At 38.3% G+C, this 21,628-nt stretch overlaps 1 protein-coding gene across 1 annotated transcript in view; it reads left to right on the forward strand.

Annotated features, from left to right (window-relative positions):
• The window catches only part of LOC116310891 (acid-sensing ion channel 1-like), a 64,997-nt gene extending 45,874 nt beyond the window's left edge, over positions 1-19,123 (forward strand). The window contains exons 3-10 of the mRNA XM_031727815.2: positions 11,407-11,557; positions 11,743-11,870; positions 12,950-13,100; positions 13,232-13,288; positions 13,600-13,753; positions 14,877-14,968; positions 15,059-15,138; positions 15,416-19,123. Of these exons, the coding sequence (XP_031583675.1) occupies positions 11,407-11,557; positions 11,743-11,870; positions 12,950-13,100; positions 13,232-13,288; positions 13,600-13,753; positions 14,877-14,968; positions 15,059-15,138; positions 15,416-15,535 (933 nt within the window). The 3' untranslated portion in view covers positions 15,536-19,123. The remainder of the gene's footprint in view (positions 1-11,406; positions 11,558-11,742; positions 11,871-12,949; positions 13,101-13,231; positions 13,289-13,599; positions 13,754-14,876; positions 14,969-15,058; positions 15,139-15,415) is intronic.
• The last annotated feature ends 2,505 nt before the right edge of the window (positions 19,124-21,628 follow it).

Genomic DNA, 21,628 nt, shown 5'->3' on the forward strand with positions numbered 1-21,628 from the left:
GTCCAGGGAGGAATGAAATAAAGGAAGGAAAGAAATATTTTTATTGTGTGGGAGCTAGTGGATAAATTCCCAAATATGATAGATAAAAACTCCCCTCACAGCAGTGGGGGAGGTTTAATAGTATTTCATGTAGCTGGTGAGGAAGGCGAGAGACTGATGATGGTTTCCTACATGTATTAAATTCTGACATTTAAACTGGTAAACACTCATTTTTTACAAGCACTGGAAAAGTTTTGCTAACAGCTGTCAGGAGGACTTTTGTCTAAAATAACGACGTGTTCATCATACACAGCTTTTCTCTTAGCCGGTACCATCTCAAGGTGTCTGCCAATCGATGCACTGGATATGACATTTTTTTATTTTCTTTTGTTAATAATGCAACTTTGATAGAGTGTTAGTCTCCTGATAGTTCAGCCATGTAGTGAGTTTCATTGTTATTGTCACCAAATGCCTTGAAAAGACCTAAATTAAACCTTTTAGGTACAGCCAGTTTAGCTAATTCTTGAAAAGAATCCCCAACAAACTTTTTTTCTGAATTTTCTGCACACATGCTAAAAATGAATGATGAATTTTAATGGATTTTTTTTAACTGGATACTTTTTTAATTATTTCCTAGCATTACCCTACCATTACTAATCTAAATTAATGTATTTACCTTATAAAGCTATGTTATTTCGCTACATATTTTAAGTTGTTAGGTTTTGTTCACTGTTTTAGTTTTTGCAATACATCTAATTCTTAACTTTCAGAATAAATAACATATATTTGATTATTTCTTATCTTAAACGTTAGATATAAACATCAGCTGCAAATATTTTTATTACAGTAGCATGCTGACATTAGCATGGTTCAACCCACACATTAACTACCTAATGTTAGGTGGAAGAGGTCCACTATTCAGAATAAATGCTAATATTAATGTGAGGGGGAAAAAACTAGGAGACAGTGTAGCTTCTCTTGTTTAATGGTTTACTATCACATTTCACTCAGTAGCTAACAAAACTAAAATGGTGAATGCTTAGCAAAGGTCAAATCACGTCTGTGTAATCCCGATTTTGTAACACTCAATATACCACGTTCTCAACAAGTAAACGGCTCTGCATTCGTTTCCAGATGTCCTATAAAAATACCCTTAATAGTTAATACTGCTAACACTAACTTTTTTTAAACGTTAATGTTGATGATCCCCGATGGGCAGAGACAAATGCAATCGCATGGTAGGAAAAAAAAAGATGCTGAAAACAGACCAAACTTTAGTCAAGAGAAGATCTGGGATGATCCATCCCTAGCACAAGGTAAGATAATAATATACTGCTACAAGGTTTGGATTACTCGATATGAAAAATTTGTCAGCTTTGTATAGCCATTCAAATCTTTCTTAGCCTCAGAGTGATTCTTTTCTGACCCATGCAAAAACACCATAAGACCACCACCACAAGACCAACACCAAACTGAGCTTTGAAACGTGCTGATGATGAATAGTGGTAATAAAAATCCATAGTCAGTGATCACCGATTATTTTTAGGGGCTTTTTCAGATTAAATAGAACAAGACAAAAAGCATTAAGACATGTTAAAAAGACAACAGCCTTGATGAACGCAGTGTAGTTTGGAGGCAGGGTTCATACGTCATCACAACCGGAGTCAGGGAATAGACATTTTTCCCAAGGAAGCTGTGTTTGGTCTCTAGGTCTGAGGCTTATTATCAAGCTTTGTGCTGGTATTTAAGTAATTGTTTAGCCTTTTTTTACTTAGAGCGTATTTTGTATTGTTGTAAAATTAGGTTGTAAATGCATGTTAAGGTAAATTTGGAGGTGTGGTATTTAATAACTGGTTAAAGCATGCCACACTGGTGAAAAATGTGGCGCTTAACCATCCTTCTGATAAAGAGTGTGCTGGAAATCCATTTGAATATTTTTTTTTCTGTGCCGGAAGGATCAGATGGTCATGATTGGATCATGAACAGAACGGGATGATTCACCCTATTCACCCACCTCATAAAAAATAAAAGATGTGAACCAAATGGTGGATTCTGAGAATCTTTGTGCACCTTATTGTGACCCTTTTTTAAAGAATAAATGAAAACAAAAGGGACTTGAATCAGAAAGTATGAGAACAGATTGATCCTCAGACAAGCCAGCACTCATATGAGGATTTATTGAACTGCTTGACGTTTCAATCTCAGGATTTTTCTTTAAACTACTGAAAAACACAGATTTGCCATCTTAAATAACCACAGTGGTGACAGACGTCTGGTGTGGGTCTTGATTTGTAGACGGTGAATAAGTCGTAGTCATGTTGGCCTTGGCAGCAGCTCCGTGACTCACACCTGTGTTTTGCTCACAATGACAATATTCATGCTGATACTTGATGTTTGAGGTGACTGTTTTCCATTTAAATATTAGCACTATACTAATTCTTTTTACATATATACTATTTCTGATACAGAGGCTGATATAATCTACTAGTTGTTTAGAGTTTTCAGTCTCCGCCAAAGAGATGGAGAAACTGTCATACAGCCTTCACATTACTGCTGCTGAAAGAACAAATCAAAATGTGGTGAGGATAAGTGTGTTTCTTGCAGTGTTTTTTTTTTTCTGACCACGCTGAAACTACAGGTACAAAGATGGAAGATCCACAAAGTGGGTATCTCAGTATTGCAGGATAGTCTTTGGTCTTTTCTCCCTAATTAAGAAAAAAAACTTTTCTCTATGAAGCCTTTAGTTATCTGTACTCCCCCGAGGAGCCCTGTGGTTCTTCTCTACCTTTTCTTGTTTGCCTCTCATCTTTACTTCTTTATTTTGACAACCAGTGACTCAGGGTCTGATTCTATATTCTGGGCATCATTATTACACACACAAACACCCAAACTCCACCGTGCCTCTGGCTTTCAATCCCCTGCCTATACTTTATTTTCTCTTTGGAGTAGCTTTCTTTTCCACCCAAGACTGGTTATTAGTGTGGTGAGTCAGCTATTCATTCAAAACAGAGCGGGGGAGTGTTTGGTTTGGCTCTGATGCTTTTATTCTCGAATTAATTTAACCTGTGTGCAGCTAACAGGCGCGCTCAGACTTTAAGATCACGCACATCTTTGAGAGTGTAAAGCGTAATAAATCACCTGTGCAGGACACAAAAGCCAGCGCTCTTTAGTGATACATAACTTCACTATTTTCCTTTGATTTTTAACACACGCTGTATTCTCATTGAATAATCACGCTTGTGGGCTTTTGGGTTTTGTTTAAAAATCAAAGAAAAACTCAAATAATAGTGGATGGATCGCCATGTTTTTAAAGTAATAAATGTGGTGCAATATCAGCTTAAACCTCCCTCAAAGAACCAAAGGAAGAACACCTACATTGTAGCAAAAAGAATATACATATTTTTAATCAATTTTGTTGATTGAATTTTTAGTTGCTCAAACACAGAAGCCGTACTTGTTCTTTCAAATGGTCATAAAACAGAAAAATGCCAAGATTTTTGTCAGATATCACAGAGTCGATGCTTCAACTGTGCACAGATGGTGCATGCTTTATATGTAGTCACCTATCCAAAGGCTGATTTTGATTCCAAACTTCACCTCATTCATCCAAAATATAAATTAGGAGAAAAAGTTCTTTTAAAAATTTACAGTCAGTTCAGTGTCATGAAGGATAAAATTTTAATAGGAACCAACACCAAAGAATTCCATAACACATGTAGTTTGAGATGCACAAACTGACCAGCCAGAGACCAGAATCAGCTGTTTTGCAGCATTTTCGGCCCTGACCCGTAACCTGTCAGTTAGCTGTATGCCTGATTATGAGCCACTCTATTTCATGCATGCACAATATGGGCACAGGAGTGCAGGCAAATAGTTTTACACAAACTATAGCCCACATGCTCATTAGTGTGGAAGGGCCTGTCAATAAGGAAACATACAAATTTGCTCAGACCACCATGAAAATGTTTGTAATGACAAACCTCATCAGGCTCTTAAATCACCTTCATCCAGCTGAGCATGGACATTTAAGAGAAACTAACAAAGTGGCTAAAGATTTCCAGCACGCTGAGCCAACTGCACACCAGCAGCCTCAGTATGAGCAACAGATAAAAGCAGTTCAAAGGAAAATAACGAATAGAGAGAGACAGAAAAGGGTGTTTGTCCTGTTAGCTGGCTCTTTATTTTCAGTTGTTTAAGTGAGAGGAGACCCTATAACTTACTGAAGTTTGGGGGAAATTGTAATATTTTGCATTAAAGAAAAATAGATTTTTACTTACAAACTTTAAATTAAAATTCAAAAATCTGTAAATTGCAGTCCGAATGCAAATGAGTTGGTGGTCCCTTTATTTCTGCTATGTAAGCAAGTTGGCAAACACTGAACTTCCTTGCGGTTATGACTATACAGCCCATGCACTCATAATGCATTTATTATTGCAGTTGTTACTGTGAATGCACTTAACCAATTGAAACATCAAGCGTGAGCACCTAAGTTTGCAGTTATATATCCAAACACACCTAATGACACAACTAATCACCAATTAGCTAACGGTGAAGTGAACTGTGGAAATAACATTTTATATTTTGCAGATGAAGAAATGAAAGAAACTTATATTCTATATATTTTAACCTTTTTGCAGTGAACTACAAAACACAGAGCAACATGTTTACAGTTGTATTGGCGATTGACATTTCAAGCAAAAATACAGTTTCATATTTACTGGGCACTTTTTGACTGTGCTTTGAATATTGCACCACACCTCTGCAGAGAGGTGGTAGACAAAGTTTGGATTAGACCTCAGTTTTGATTATTTTTTTTGAAGGAGTTCCAGCTTTTTCACAGCTGTAGAAAGGAAGTAAGTAATGTTTATTTATAGAGTGCCTTTCACAGACAAGTGGTAACAAAGTGCTGTACATAAATGATAGTAAAATTATATAAAAACACGGTAAGAAATAGAATAAATTAAAATAATTAAAAGTATCACAATAAAAGGAAATTGAAATAAACATAATTGTAATGGCAGACTGTTCTAAAGCTTTGGCACCACCGACTGAAAAGCTCCGTCTCCCCTAATCTTCAGTCGTATACGTGGAACAACCAGCAGATTCTGAGCCTGTGATCGAAGACTACGAGCAGCAATGTGCTTTATACAGTACCAATGATACTGAACTGGCCCGGCAACCATGACAGGTAATTCAGTCCATCCCCAGGGGTTAGGGACCACAACTGTCCGTTAATAGCTGAAATCTGCAAATACTTTAGACCCTCTCTAAAACCGCTTATAACTGCCTATTTTAATAGTTCAAACACCAAATATACCTTAAAGTATCATCCTAAAACATAGTGAGCTGCATTTCTTTTCTGGGAGCTTTGCGCATCGTTTGGTGAATGTTTTTAAGAAAAAAAAACATTATAATGATATTTTCCTGTGTTTACATTGATATTAATATTTGAAAATTAGTAAATAATTTTTTACCATAAAAAATTTATTTAGTCATGAAAATAAAATGAAAATAATTAGCAAATTTTTTTTTTTTTTTTTTTAAACGCAAATAGGCATATTTTCCGAAAAGAATTTGTTATGTTATGTTCCACTGGAAAAACAGGTGAATACTGAACCGTTGACTGTAGTTCTCCTATTTTCTAGTTGTTTAGATGCATTCATAGCACCAGTCATTGTAGTGGCAGAGTACTGCATTACATCACCAGATATCACTAAAAATATACATTTAATAAAAAACTGCATAAACTGTAAATAATTTGATTTCATGGTCATCCCTGACGTGTATGTACAAGCTTTATGGGTGTAAACCAGATAATTGTAATGTTAACCTAAGATGCACTTTATGTAAATATTATGCTAACATCAACATTTTAGCATTGTAAATATGAGTGTGTTAGCATTTAGCTTAAAGCAGAACTCTGACTACAGCAGGCTGCCAGAGGCTGTATGACTGCAGACTCTTGTTTTCTTATTAATAAGTTCATCCATGTATGAAGGAAAGCAGCATAGTGTGAAACTTCCCACTTTTTCCAGGTCACCTGAAGTCCTCATCAGATTACAATCCTGAGTTATGTTGTAAATGCACAATAGGCAGCAATAACCGTGAATGATTTCCGTTTTTAAATTTAAAATTTTTATTTTTTTCAGCCGTGGTCACTGTGGACTACTGTCTGCTCACCATTCCATTTAAATAGCTTTTTTCACCCAATGGTGGCTGTTTAAGGTTACAGCATAATAACAGTGAAAGTGTTTGCACTTTACAGAGACGGCTTTAAAGTCTTTGAAAACATCCCCATAAAACAACAGAGCACTAATGGATTGAACTTAGCCTGCCGAGACGTCTTTTAGCTACTTGCAGACTGCAAGACTGTATTAAGACCTCCCTAAATGGATGGCAAAGTGCAGGGATTTGCGATTTAGAGATTCCTTTAACTTTTGATGGCTATAGAAACAGATATTCATGATTATGTGCATAATGATTAATTACTGCAGAGCTCTGTTGAGTGCTTTTCAATACATGGGAAATTGTGTGTGAGTGACAGTTTTATTGATCAGAGCTGTGAAGATAGTGTGTCTGTAAACTGCAGTTGGTAAGTAATGCATTCAATTCTGTGGAAAAAAGGGCATTGATTTGTTGTTTGACAGTCATGCATCTGTCATAATTAAAGTCCTTCTCTGTTGTAACACTCATTATTCCTCGTGCAGTGTATAATTTCTGCTGCAGAAAACCTTTTACACATGTGCACGATCATTTATTTATTCATCATAACAGTGTGCCGTGCAGACTTTGTGCATTATACATGGTTCATGTTTTTATTCCTACCACCTCTGTCACAACATCAACTATTCAACCAGAGGAAAAGAACACCAGTTACCTGACATCAACTCAGATCTGCGTATTGATCGAGCTGCCTATGTTCAGTCGTGCACCTGTCATACACGCGGGTTTAACATTACTGTCATGATTGATTTTATTTATGAAATTCAGTCACCTTATGATCTGACAGAGCCTTTCCACTCTTACACGTGTTTGACAATCTGTCAGGGTCCACAGTGTGTACCTGTGATCAATAGTGTGCAGCAAAGAGCAATTACAGAAGGCTGGGAGTAAATGGGGAAAAGAGAGGCTGGGTAGTGCTATGTTTACTGGATGATTTCTACCTGTGGTGACACCAGGGCTCAAGGGATGGAGGTGTTGGTCTGCCAGTTGGTTCACTTTAATCCTAACTGAAATACTTCAGCATTTATCAGAAGTATTGCCATGAAACTTTGAAAATCCCCACAGGATTCCTGCTGATTTTGATGTTCTCTCGGTTTTTCATGCAGCAATATTAAATTAACTTTTGAGATTGTGGGTCAAATATCCCAACAAATGTTGGATGGATTCCCTTTAAAAAAACACACACTGTAGCTGTGCTACAGTGCAGTTTGGTTTATAACTAAATAGTTTTAGCTGTATTTTGTGTAAAACTGAGAGTGAACATGGTAATTATTACACATAAATATATAATATGTTAGCGAGTGGTGGCGTGAGTGAGGTGGAAGACGTGATTTACTTTGACAGTTTGAAGTAACAGCTCACCTCCAAATCAGATATGTACTGTTGTATGCATATTTCGTATTGTTTTTAAAAACAGTATATTTGATTGTGGAGTGAATGGGCACTTTTAATACAGGTAGCTGTATGACCATTAATGTCACCACAGTAATTTTACATCAATATAATTCTGCATGATTTAAAATTCAAAATAATCCTTACTTATCTTATGGTGGGCCTTCGTCTAGCTCCTCAGTTTATCCACTGTGTAAAACGAGGTGTTTTAGCTCGCTTCTCTTGCCTTTAAAAGTTACTTTTGTAGTTACCCTGTGAAGATTTTAACAAAAACCACTAGGAGGCAGCATTTTGCCAGTTCATGTGTGTAATAGTTTTCAGATGTGTGCTGCTGTTCTTTCTGAAACTTTGACTTAAGGATGGCAAAAGAAAAAATACTAATAATATTTTTAGTGGCATAAACAAACTTCCATAATGTGGCCTATTTTAAATAACAACGTGTTCTTAATTTCTTGCCTGGATAACGTTCTGCACCATCTTGTGGTAAAAAATTGGTATTACACAAAAGTGCAGCTGATCTCTAATTTACCTTCACTTGTTATCTTGTCAACACGATACATAAATGTTTACGACATGAAGTCATAGGTGTTTTTTCTTTAAATGTTATTGATATGTTTAGTTAGTTTAGAAGGATTTTAATTCAACTCAATTTTATTTATATAGCGCCAAATCACAACAAAAGTCGCCTCAAGGCGCTTTATATTGTACAATAGATCGCACAATAATGTAATTTTGTAATTTTAACTATTTTTAAACACGGGGGGTCTACAACAAGGACCTTTAGGCAAACTCTCTTCTCATTGGCTGCCCCGCAGAAAGGGAAGAATTGAACAGCAGGTGCTGTGCTTACAATCAGAGCTGTTTGCTTGAGATTTCCTTTGGCATCATATAAAGCAGAGAATAGAACAATCTGACTGAATTTGAGTCTTTAGAGCATTATGAAGCCCAAGCTTTAGGTTGACAAGGATTATATGCCCTTAAAGATGAGCATTGTAAGTAAAAGGCATAAAAGTAGACCCAACACCTCGGTAAATCTACACTGAGAGACAGCTTCTACAACATTAAGACTGACATATTTATAAGTAACTTCAAAGACTTTGAAATATACACCAGAATTTAAAACTTTTGTTTTTCTTTAAACAACCAACCCACAGGCCAGCTGTTGCTTGTTTTGAAGGTAAACATGGAAATGTAGGTGCCCATTTTTAGACAGCTTCATGTGGAAGCCGTTCAAACTGTGGCACTTGGGTGTTCACAACTCACCTCCGCACATCTGGCCCGTCGTGGTGTGAGGTGGGCGTCGATGTTGGAGTGTCAGTCTCTAAAAGTAACAAGTGCGTCTTTACCCTCATCATTTTTTATTTAAGCTTGCGGCATATGACAGAAAAATTCTAAAGGTGTGGACACACGTTATTTTGTTGCTTTTATTTGCTTTTTTTGTGCAGAATCTTTTTTTTGTTTTTGCTTTTTTCTCCCACTCAGATTGATGTCTGCTTCTGCAACCAGCAGCAGTCTCTCGCTGACTTGACGTGATAGATGGCCTAAATGTTTAAACTGCCCTCGGCAAGATCCCAACTCTTTCTCTACAATTACTTGGTTGGTTTGTTCTTTCTAATCATAGATATGTCATTCTGTGCCATAATGCTGAACAATAGCCAGCTTCAAGCGTTAGCAGCTAACCCCCCCCCCTCCTCTCTGTCTCTTTCACTTTGCATCCCTGCCCTCCGTTGCTCCTCCATTGCTCCTTGCTCTCCTGCTCTCTCCCTGCATGGGTTATGTGACTCACACAACACTAAAAACTAATACAACATTAACTCCGCGCCGAAGAAAGCTCAATATTGTTACGCTTCTGTCTGTTCACCGTCGCACGCTCGAGGCTGTTTGTCAAATGGCCTTTTGCTGATATCTCACAGAGGTTCAGTCTGTGTCTCGGCTTTCCTTTAAAATTAAGGTGGTATTCTTCCTTGTCGGGATGCTTGGTCTCCATGGTAACATCAGGTCCATTATAAGTGCCATAAAGAGCATGTGAGGGAATGTTAAATCGCCAGTCTGCCAGTCTCCATCACCTCACTGGGTTGATTGTGTAACTCACACTCCCACGGGAAAACCTCCTTTCTCCCTCGTTCTCTTCCACTCTCCTTCGTTCTCCTCTTTCTGTCATACATTTGCCTCTCTCCTTTCCTCTCATACTATTTCAGTCATACAGTCAGCGCACACACACACACACACACACACACACACACACACACATCATTTACCGAGTCAAACACTGACCCCCAGTGGAAAAACACTCAAATCCTCTGACACAAATTTTACTGTCCAAGGCACACCAGCAAGAAAGACAAGGCTGTACATCTCAATTCATATCTGCATAAAATAGCCTTTACATCATCGGGTCTTCTTTGGATTGCATTGTCAAATGATAGCAATGGATCAGGAACAACACCAGCAATTTTATTTCCAAGAATGTCACCACTTCATTAGCATTTACCTTGTCTCCATCACCTTATCAGACACTTTTCACACAATCCCACAGTCTCTTCCCAAGCACCAAATGTCTGCAAAACACTGTTTGCAGACTGACTGCTGGTTTTCTGCTGTTGATTAGAGGTCTAAATGGTAGAGTTTAATAGATCACATAAACACTTCTAATTCACACCAAGCTGTATATTAAGCCATTTATGGCACACTGTCCACTTTATTGGGCACACCTGTTCATCTCCTCCTTAGACTGCTCCTTCTCAATCAGCCAATCCTTTGGCAGCATATCTATGTAAACATGGTCAAGGTGCTCAAAGTAAATGGGGAAGAAAAGTGATTTAAGTGACTTTGAGTGTGGCCCACTTGTCAGTGCCAGATGGAGTCATCTGAGAATTTCAGAAACTGCTGATCTACTGGGATTTTCCAGCGTAGAGTTTACAGAAGCTAGTCCAGAAAAATATACAGTGAACAGAAAATATACAGTGAGCAGCAGGCATAAATGCCTTCCTGATGTCAGAGGTCAGCAGAGAATGGCGTCACTGCTTGCGCTCGTCACAAACAAAGTATGCACATCTTTGAATGTGTGACACGTTAAACCTTGAAGCAGATGGGCTGCAGCAGCAGGAGACCACACTGGGTGCCAAAGTGAACCTATTTGTGCAAATCTCTAGACAGTCAAAGCTTTTCATCCAATATTTAAGTGTGGCATGTTCACTGAGGGCCTTCTTGCTGTGACACGAGAAGTTTTGGGATTCAAATCTGCTAGCCTACTCTGCCTGCACTGTTTAGACTGCTGGGTAGGTTGTAGTCTCTGGTTCAGAGCCAGGACTGTTTTTGAAGTTTCTCCTCTAAAGAGATTCTTGGTTTCCAGGTGCCTGTTCAGTTTGCTCTGCAGCATCTTAGAATTGGCCAACATTTCCCTAGAGATACCACACATGACCTGAAGACGAGGTAGCTTTTGTGATGCCGTCTACAGATTCTTGTCTTTCCTTTTGGTGGTGAGCCATCTGCGCTGGTGGTTTGCACCACACAAGAAGGTGATCCGCTTTTAACCCTTGTTATCCTCTGAGCGCTCAGTGGAAGTCTTATATGTTTCAGGCTCTCATTTTTTTCCAGCATCCTACAACTGTGCAGACAGATCGGCTTTCCATTTAATACCCTTTTTTGTTTTGTTTTTAAAGAAAATGAGTGTAGTGGAGTAGCCCATAATTTTCCATTCAGTTGTATATTCCAGTAATAATGTGTGGTTGTCACAAAATTGATCTGAATCTTTCTCTCAGAAACATTTCTCTAAGAGCTTAAAAAATTATATATCTTTCCTGTGTCACTCAGGTCTTCACTCGCTATGGGAAGTGTTACACCTTTAATGCTGGCGGTGATGGGCGCCCTCCCCTCATCACCACAAAGGGAGGTATGGGTAACGGCCTCGAGCTCATGCTGGACATTCAGCAGGATGAATACCTGCCAGTCTGGGGAGAAACAGGTGAGAAGAAGGCCATTCACGTGGCAGGTTATAGCTGTCTGTCACACTGGTGCGATTGGTGTGTTGGTGTTTGTGGGCGTCGATACCTCAGAGCCTGAAACTCAGAGACAAAACTCTTCTGCGTGTTTGGATTCCTTAGTGAAATGCATTTTTACAGTGTTCCCAAACGTTTTGCTTTCGTGCAGATGAGACTTCGTTTGAAGCTGGGGTCAAAGTTCAGATCCACAGTCAGGACGAGCCGTCCTTCATTGACCAGCTCGGATTCGGAGTGGCACCCGGGTTCCAGACATTTGTTTCCTGCCAGGAACAGAGGGTACAAACTGTTGCTTATTAATTCTTATCAATTATTACATTATCATACTCGGCAAAGGAAGAGTTCAGAGATCTGAACAATTAATAATTCACTATAACAAAGCAAAGCAAGGTTCCATATGAGGAACAGACATGAAATAATCTGGTTTCAAATGATTGAAACAGTTTGGTTACCAACTGATTTCTTGCCATTTGATTGATTCATTGATTCACTAATCAGCTTTCAATCAGACACATTTTGTTCTATAATTAAAAAAAAAAGTACACACAAACCAAGAATGCATCTTTGGATCCTTTTCAGTGTTTTGTTTGGATAAAATCACTTTTACACAATGTCAGTCATACTTTTAGTGGTTTTAACTAACTTTATTTTGACCTTTCTGTTTTGTTTTGTTTCTGTTGAACGTATATAAATGCCTGCACTATCTCACAGTATAAGGCACTTACCGGGCTTCTGTGGCACTTTTATTTTGACTGCGTTGTTTATTGTACGCTGGGCTATTTTTACTCTTTATCATGTTGCTGTAGGACAAAGATTTCCCTTGTGAGACCTATTTATAAATCTAAAATCAAACATTTGAAGAACCAGAAATACTGCTGGTTTACCTTCAGCGTTGAGCTTTAGTTTCAACACTGATATAAATATGAAATTGAAATAATAGCCACAGCTGGTAAAAAAAAAAATTTCTGTGAATTATGACAGATGTTTACAGTTTTCACTTTCCTTTTTCTTCGACTGAACAAAGTTAAACTGGAGCCTCTTTAGAATCTCTTTTTTTAAACTTGTGATTTTTGTCTTTTCCAGTGTTTCCAGATTTCAGCAGTTCAATTGATGAGTGTTTTACTTTATTATTTCTGATAAAAATCACAGCCATAGCTCTGAATAATACATCAGAATTATCCACGAGTCACATCAGACATTTTAAATCTCTCTCCCATTTATGCAGTTGTAGAATTAAAAAGAAATGGATTCAGTTGTTTTGTTCTTGCTTTTCCCTGCAAGGAGAAGCCTGCTTTTTATTTCATGCGGTATTTATTTCTTATTTAAAACACTATTAAGTCGTTATGTGGTCATTGCAGCTGATATATCTCCCTCCACCCTGGGGGGACTGCAAGGTGACGCCCATGGAGTCGGACTTCTTTGACACTTACAGCATCACAGCCTGTCGCATTGACTGCGAAACGCGCTACCTGGTGGACAACTGCAACTGTCGCATGGTGCACATGCCTGGTAGGGATCCGGTCTTTCTCTGTGTTATATCAGACTTACGCCGATATGAGAAATTACTGAAGGCACTTCAAAGAAGGAAATCAAAGAAAAAAATTCATTAACGTGAGTGTGTGTTGCTGCTGCTGCTGCAGGCGATGCCCCCTACTGCACCCCCGAGCTGTACAAAGAATGTGCTGACCCAGCTCTGGGTAAGGAAGAGGCTTCATACTCCTCTAAATCTTTAAAGAACAGCAACACACACACAAACAGAGCCATGTTTCCATCGCTTCACAGGACATCACATTTATTTCCTGCACATTTAACCAAAACCTGATATTACCTTAATATGTCTTTATGATGTTAGTTCCCCCAAAAAAGGAGAATGCACAGATTTATACCCCAAAAACATCAGAAAGACACACACGCACACACAGACGCAGGCACATCAGCGTGTGACATCTTGAAGTCGCAGCCGCACTGATTCAAAGGTCAAGCTGAGCTCTGGTTTTCCTCTCTCCAGATTTCCTGGTGGAAAGAGACAATGATTTCTGTGTGTGTGAGACGCCGTGCAACATGACCAGATACAGCAAAGAGCTGTCTTTTGTCAAGATCCCCAGCAAGGCCTCTGCTAAATATCTTGCAAAAAAATACAACAAATCTGAGCAGTACATTAAGTAAGTATGTTTGGGTTTTCTCATTATTGTGTGCGCAAAGCATAAGCCTGCGATGAATAATTATTTTATTACAGGATTATTGTATTTCATTGACTTTCACTAACAAAATATAAAGAAGGGCATTTTCAAAGGCCCAATGTGTTCTTTCAAGATATTTATTTAGTTTAATTGTGTCCAGAAGCTAAACATTTTAAGTTTTCCTCTCAAATAAAAGAAAAAGGAAGAAAAACCCAAAGTGAGAGGCCATCATCAAAAGAGATTTGTGCTGACTGACGACTTTCTAAATGGTCTTAAGGGGTGAAATAAAATCTAATACCAAACTGTGTCTCTGGGTTTGATTTCTGCTTTGATTCAGTTTTCATCAACTTATACCATCTTTTGCACGTTTTGATATTTTCTGATCATATTTCTGTAGAGACAGACAGTAAGTAGGTGGGGCTTCTGCCTTCACAGCCAGAGCTATGTGCCCAAGATTACCCCATTATCACATTGAAATCTAGCCAGGAGTAGATCAAAACTGTATTAAACCCAGTGTTGAGAGCAGTCAACGGGAGCGACCAGGATGGAGAGGATCAGGAAGCAGTTTGGATACAAAGTTACCCTGGAGTAACTTTGGAGGTGGCTGAGTTGAAGATGCCAAGATTTTCAGTATGAGGGACCAGGAGAAGATTAGAAATGAGTATATCAGGCTGAACAGTTTGGAGATAAATTTAGAGAGGCAAAGTTGAGATGCTTCAGACATGTGCAGAGGAGGGATAGTGGACATACTGGACAGAGGAAGTTAAAGATAGAGCTGTCAGACAGGAAGAAAAGAGGAAGAGCGCAGAGAAGATATATCGAAGGAGGACATTCAGAGGGTTGGTGTGTTGGAGGATGTTGGGATAGAATGAGATGTGGCCTCCAAAGCCAGCAGCTGAAGGAAGAAGAAAAGAGTTGTCTCAAAAGCTGTGTTGTGATAACTTGGATGACATTGTCAGGGTCATATTTCAAACATCGAACCAGTCCTTTCAGAGCCACTGACAAAGAAAACATTCAAATCTCATCTCTCAAATGCTCTTAATTATTATTGAGCAGCTTCAAAATGAGGGATTTGTGTCTTCATTTGTTTATGTTGTCTCCACAGGGAAAATATCCTGGTTTTAGACATCTTCTTTGAAGCTCTCAATTATGAAACTATTGAACAGAAGAAAGCATATGAAGTGGCTGGACTTTTAGGTATAGCTTAATTTCTATTATAAAACATAGACTGCTTACATTTTTTTGTCTTCATGGTGCGCATTTGTCATGAATATGTTTTCATTTCAGGTGATATTGGTGGTCAGATGGGACTTTTTATTGGTGCAAGCATACTGACTATTCTGGAGATATTTGACTACCTTTATGAGGTAAGACATAGGCATTTAAGAGGCCATATAGTCTGTCATTTTTAATATGCAAAGCTTTGGACTTGATGTATTTAAACCTGACCATAATTAGATCAGTAGGAGTGATCAGAGGAGACCGTATTTCACAACACAGTTTTGTTTTATCTCTGGTTTTGAAGCGGTGTTTACACCTCATATTTAGAAAATTTAAATAATTAAAAACATTTCTAGTTGCGTTAGGCAGCTTCTTTCTTTTGCTGCACCGACCTTGCTGCGACTGTGCTTTTCATCCCCTCAGGTAATGAAGTACAAACTGTGCCGCTGCTCCGATAAGAAGCACAAGCATAACAACAACAACGACCAGGGAACGGTCCTGAGCTTAGACGATGTCAAGTGTCACGTCAGTAACTTTCACTAAGCTTCTGCAGCCGGGGGCAGAGAGCCGCCGCACTCTCTTGTTTGTGAGCAGCTTCGTGGACTTTGTTCTTTGCAGGTTTTCTTTCTTTTCCCACTGCTGGAACAACAGAGGAAGTGTGTGAACTGTGCCTGATTAAGGTGTGTAAGCGACATGATGAAATAGGGACGTGTGGCTGAGGTAAGCGGACGGCCACAGAGACGCGAGGGCAGGAGAAGCAAGAGAAGTAAAACAAAAAAATGTTAGAATAGCTGCATGGTCTTCTGTAAACACCTTTTCAAGACATAGTAACAGATACAGTAAAAGGTTACACAGGTTCATTATGTGTTCAGTAAATCAGTGTTAGAAATCCCAGCAATGTGGTGTCAGTTTGACTGTTTTTGTGTGAAATAGTTGTTAATTTACAGGAATTTTCTGTGCCGCACACATTTTTTTTTTATTCGACTAAACCAGCTTTCTCTTTTACTTACAGCTGTCTTTACTTACAGCTGTCTTCCCCTGTTAAACTCAGCGCATTCTGCCATCATACTGTACTACCTCGTCTCGCAGGATGACAGTGCCAAAAATAATTTAGGAGCCAAGTAAAACTGACTGACAAAAAGGTAATTTTCATGTAGAGTAGGCGGACATTAAAGAAAGCCCAACATTTTCTTGAAAAGTAGTCGCAGGTGGTTTTCACAGAAAGCATTTTGATGCGTCACAATAGGTAAAAGCACAAATGTAAGGATAGCTGAGATCCATTTACTACTTTTAATTATGGGTTCCTGCAGCTGGATGAATAAAACGTAATAAAATCTCAGTCACTGTGACACTGTCATCGCTTCCCACCGTCGCCACATGCTTGCTCAGAGGGCATCATCTGTTCACTGAGGTTCTGTCTTTCTTATTGTAGGGTCTTTACCTTTCAATATAAAGCACAGTCACACATCTTTAGTTGTGAAGGGGCACTATGTAAATGAAACTGAACTGAACTTTTTAAGCCTGATAAAATTTAGTACACCCCAAATTGTATTTAATTTTATAGATGTTAAATTGCTCATATTGGTGTAGCTAGGTCTGTTTGTAAATAGAAAAAGATTAAATAATAAGAGTAAATGTAAGCTCTGTGAAAGTAGCTGTTTTGTTTTATGGTAGTTATTTTCTGTCACATCAATCCTGAGGTAATGGTGGATGCTCATAGTAAACATGGCCAGAGTTTCAGATATGTGTAATCCTTGCTAGCAAAAAGGCCAGCTTTAAACTAGTTCAGACCCCACTGTTGTAATAACCTGAGATATCAGGACATCAGGACAAACCTTCTGTTTGCAAAAGGCAGCCAATCAGACGAAAGTTGGCTTAAATGGAGAAGCACTAAGACTTTTTCTTCCCTTGAAGGGAGAGAGTATGCAATCGGTTACATTTGCTTGTCTGTCAGTTAACAGTTTAGCGTCTGCAGTTTTCAAGATATTATTTTCAAATTTTGTGTGATGGTGGATACCAATAACAGCTCAAGCTGATTTAATTTAGGTGGAAATCGGGTCAAGGTGACGTGAAAATCAGTAAAAACTTTATATTACCCAATGTTTTTAATGGCTCGTCTTCAAACTTCACAACAATACACGAGGACTTTGGGGATACAAGTACCTAGGCTGGGTAAGCATTTGACCTACACTGTTAGCACGAAGATCAAAATTTCAAGAATCTATAACAATAATTCCTATAATATATCATATAAAAGGGCATGGAGGACACTTTTTTTTGCAATACAACGCCCTATGGTGTTGCAGTAACACCATGACAGGCTAACGTTATCATATTGTAATAAAACACCATAAAACATCAAAGTTTTAGTATAGTCGGTTGCTCTGAGTGCTCTTGTTTTTGCTTTTCAGACAGTGAATGAACCAATAAACTACCCAAAGTCCAGCATAAGACACATAAAGAATAATTTGAACTGTAACTCATGTAGACCTATTGTAATGTAGTCCACGATAAAAATACAGAATTGGAAATGAGCACTATAAGCTCTTTCTCACTTTCTCTTAGAAAACGTTTGTTTGCATCTTTTCACCGCACATTCTTTGTTATAACCAGTTTATGTATGAGAGTAAAAAAGGCGTACGTATGATTTTTATGCGCACGCACAGTTTATACATCCAGCCTCTGATGTTGCGCATGGTGTCGCACTTTGGCCCATCATATGATGCTTGTAAATGTTATCAGTAACCTGTGTTTTTCCTGCTGTAACAAGTTCAAATGCCCGCTGTGAAAAAGGTCTGCCAAGGGAACTACTTGGGTTAAAAACCAGTTGCTAGATTCCCCGCAAAAATGATGTAATCAAACAATATGACAAAGAGACTTAATCATCGTATACTGTATAGCTTTACTGTAGAAATGAGAAATTTATTAACACATGATGCCATAACATTCGTTTAAGAGAATGTCATTCATGTTTACATGCTTTTTGTCACATTTTAAGGAATTTTGATTCCGTTGTGTCAACAAGGCTGGATCAAATCAACTAGGATCAATATTTTGAATGTTTTTTACTTTCGAGCGCTGACTTGCATGTAGCACTGTACAGCAAGCATCCTATATGTACAGTTCATCACACCTGCAGTTTGAGCCTTCTTCTGTCCTCGTGTCTGGGTGCGTTTTGTGAGCATGTATTCATTTGCGTTTTTACAGCAATGAAAGAAAAGTGGAAAGATCCTGCCCTAAAATGCTCAACAGTGAGTGTGGTGTCAGGTAGATGGTGAAAATCTGATCTCTGCAGAGCAAGTTTGAGAGTTTCCTTCATGATTGTGTATATACCAAAATTAGGGATGCACCGATATATCGGCCAAACCTCAGCACAGCCTGATCTCGGCCTTGTTGACCATTCACTTCTCTGCAAACAAGAATGTATTTATTGACGTGAGTGTTTTCTGATCTTTTTTTCACAATGCCTAATGTTTAAGATGGCGTGTCAGTTCTGTTATTGAATATTTGCTTGTTTTCCTGACACATGAAGGAAAAGCAAACAAGAACAAAACATGGCGTGCCCAGAAGTTCACAGTCGGTGCATCCCTACCAAAAATCTAACATTGTTTAATATTCTGCTCCTTGTTGTTCTCAACAGGAAGTGGGATCTGATTAGCGTGTAGCTGTGTGGTGTTACTATCAAGCACAATTATTCCATCAGTTGCAATTTAGTGTAAATATTACTGTTGACTGTGGATAATAATCCTTGTGTATTAGCATAGTCTGGTTTGTCTAATGGTGTACTTAATGGATTTATTTCAAAGAAACTTGCTGTGTGTCTCAATTCATTTTTTCTTCTGTAAATGACTGTAAATTTGTTTATTTGTCAAAGACGGTAATAAAGTAGGGGGGGCTGTTTGTTTGTTTTTTTTTATTAATATTGCTAGAGTCGAGTCACAGCAGCCGTTCTCATCAGTACATGAGAATTAAATAGCCAGACTGTTGCTGCATGAGGTCGCCCAGCTTACTGCTTTTGTTTTTCCCTCCGTCTTTACTTTTGCCTTTTCATTTGTGATATGAAAGGACAGCTGTTTTAGTCTGGTGATGTAAAGATGAATAATGGACTTGAATCGGTTGTTACATTAAAGATCAAATGCTAACTGTATGTATCTCTTATTCATTTCGGGGAGTTATGTGTCATCATTTACACTTTCGCCATTAAAAATGAGGTAAAGGGGTCGAAAGATGGACTTCTGACTTTGAAGAAATTTCTTTGGAGGCAGGAGCATGGCTGAATGTGGGTCTGGGATGGATCCAGATCCTGTTTTTCTAGAAAAAGCACTGTGGTCCTCCTCAGTGGAACATTGTAACTATAAATATATAATGTTAAATAATACACTGAAGGTTCCTGTGCTCATTTTAGCTGCAAAACAACACTTTCTTTTTTTAAGTGGACTCCCCCTCATATGCCTCGAAGTGGTTTGGTCCGCTCCCCTAATTCCTTTTATACTCGTGCTTTTGTTAGCACCATGACCTCACTGTTGAATCCTGTGTTTCGGTGCAGCTTCTGTTGTTTTTACAGCAGTCTCTCACTGCATGCTACGAAGGCAGGATGACATCTTCATCATCTTCAGTATCATCAATGTGATCCTGATAATGATGATGATGATGATGATGTGTTTTCATTGGCTTCAACTGACTCCCAGCTTGCACTGGGGCAGTTTGCAGCTGGGTGTGGAGTGGGCTGGGATGACATGTATAACAGCTGTAAAATATAGTGCACACACTCTGGGTTGGGGAGGACTTGCTGACTTAAGTGAAGGAATTACAAGTATCGTGGGGTCTTGCCCATAAGTGAGGGAAGAATGTGTATGTCTGACTAGGAGAGATTATGTCTTTGGACTAGTTTGGGGAGGTGGCTGTGGAGCAGGAGGTCTGGGCATGTGTGCTTTCAGTGCTGCCCCTGGAAGTTGAGCTGAATAAGTGTGGAAAAGGGACTGATGGATGGACCACTGGTCCCCTTTGAAAGATCCTGGAACAAGCATATTGGCTGAAATTCAATATAACGTTTACATTTTCACTTATAAATGAACTGCAGTAAATATCTCCTAGACTCTAATAACCCTGCAGCAACACAGCTTCACATTTCAGACCAGTCGACATTTTTTTTTTCATAAACAATTTTCTGCAGAGTAAGGTGGATTTTGTCAGTTTGTTCTAAATTTGCTAAACCAGACTGCTGAGAGCACTTCCTTCCCATGTCGCCTCTTCACCCACTGATCAACACTTACGTAACAAGGCGGTCCTTTGTTTGAGCTCTTTGGACCAAATAATTTTGCCACAGTGAGCTTTTTGTGGTTTGCTCCATTGACTTTTAATGTCCTGCTTATATTTTAAAGAGAGAACACTTCAGACAGAGCAGTGGTAAAGAAAAAAAAATACACCATTACAAATTCACTTAGAAGTTCTTACCTGTCTAATGTTTATCCAACATTGTGCTATTGGTGCTGATGCATTAAACTGTTAAAATTGGCCTGACTTTAATGTTCTGACAGTTTTTTCAGCCATTGAAGTGGACAGTAAACTCATAAACACTGCTAATAAAAAAGTTTTGTTTTTTTAACTTGTGAAAGAAAAAAATATGGTTTAACCACAAGCTAGCGCTACAACCAGGGACTAATAATTGCTACGACTTCCATAATGGATTCCATGGAAAAGTTTTAAATATTTCACGGCCTACTTCTTCTTTTGTATCTTCACCAAAAATTATACTGGATGATCTTCAGACTATTTGCTGCGACATTAACAATACAATGTAGTTTCTATAGACTGTACATAAGAGATACTAGTCTCATTGTTAAATCTCTAGCTGAGTGTCTTGGCTGTTCTGATCTTTTGAGACTTTTAAATCATTAAATAAGCCTACCCAAAAACTTAGGCTGCCTTTATTGTTGAACCTATTTACTTTTTTAATCATTGGGGTCCATAACTTACACCATCATGTTGTCTTCAATGAGATTTTACAAAATAGACCGACACCATAAAGTCATCAGGAAAATGTTTACTGAGGTTATACTTTAAGGGAGCCAAATGATCGCTATCCCTCTAAATTCTATACAAGCTGACTTTTTTTCCCCCTCCAGAGTCGCCGCCCCCTGCTGATCATTAAAAATAATGCATGTTTAAAATGTTTACATATTACCCTGACTTAACAGACGGGAAAAAAGACTTAACCCTATAATGCCCTTTGTATTATATTTGATACATGAGTTTCTGAGACCTCTATCTCATCAACATGATCAATACTTGCCATAATTTCAAAATGTTATGGACAAAACTCTTATTTTGTCTAAAATTAACATTATTGTTGTTAACAAAAAGTTGTCACAAACGCCCAATGTATCAAATGTGATACAAAAAAATATGTAATAAATGTATAAAAAAAAATTTTTATCATACACAGCATCATATAGCAAAAAAATGTGGATTTTGTTATAAGGGTTAATAAACATCTCGGTTCCAAAATATCTGAATTTTCTGGCTATCTTTTAATGGGTTGGGTCTTACAGGGTTAAGTACTTCTTTTGTTTTTGCCTTTGAAACACACTCTAAGTAAAAACAGTCAAATACAAGTAAAATTCCTAAATTCAAGCA

Source organism: Oreochromis aureus, linkage group 20 (genome assembly GCF_013358895.1).
Source record: "Oreochromis aureus strain Israel breed Guangdong linkage group 20, ZZ_aureus, whole genome shotgun sequence".
NCBI classification, from domain to species: domain Eukaryota; kingdom Metazoa; phylum Chordata; class Actinopteri; order Cichliformes; family Cichlidae; genus Oreochromis; species Oreochromis aureus.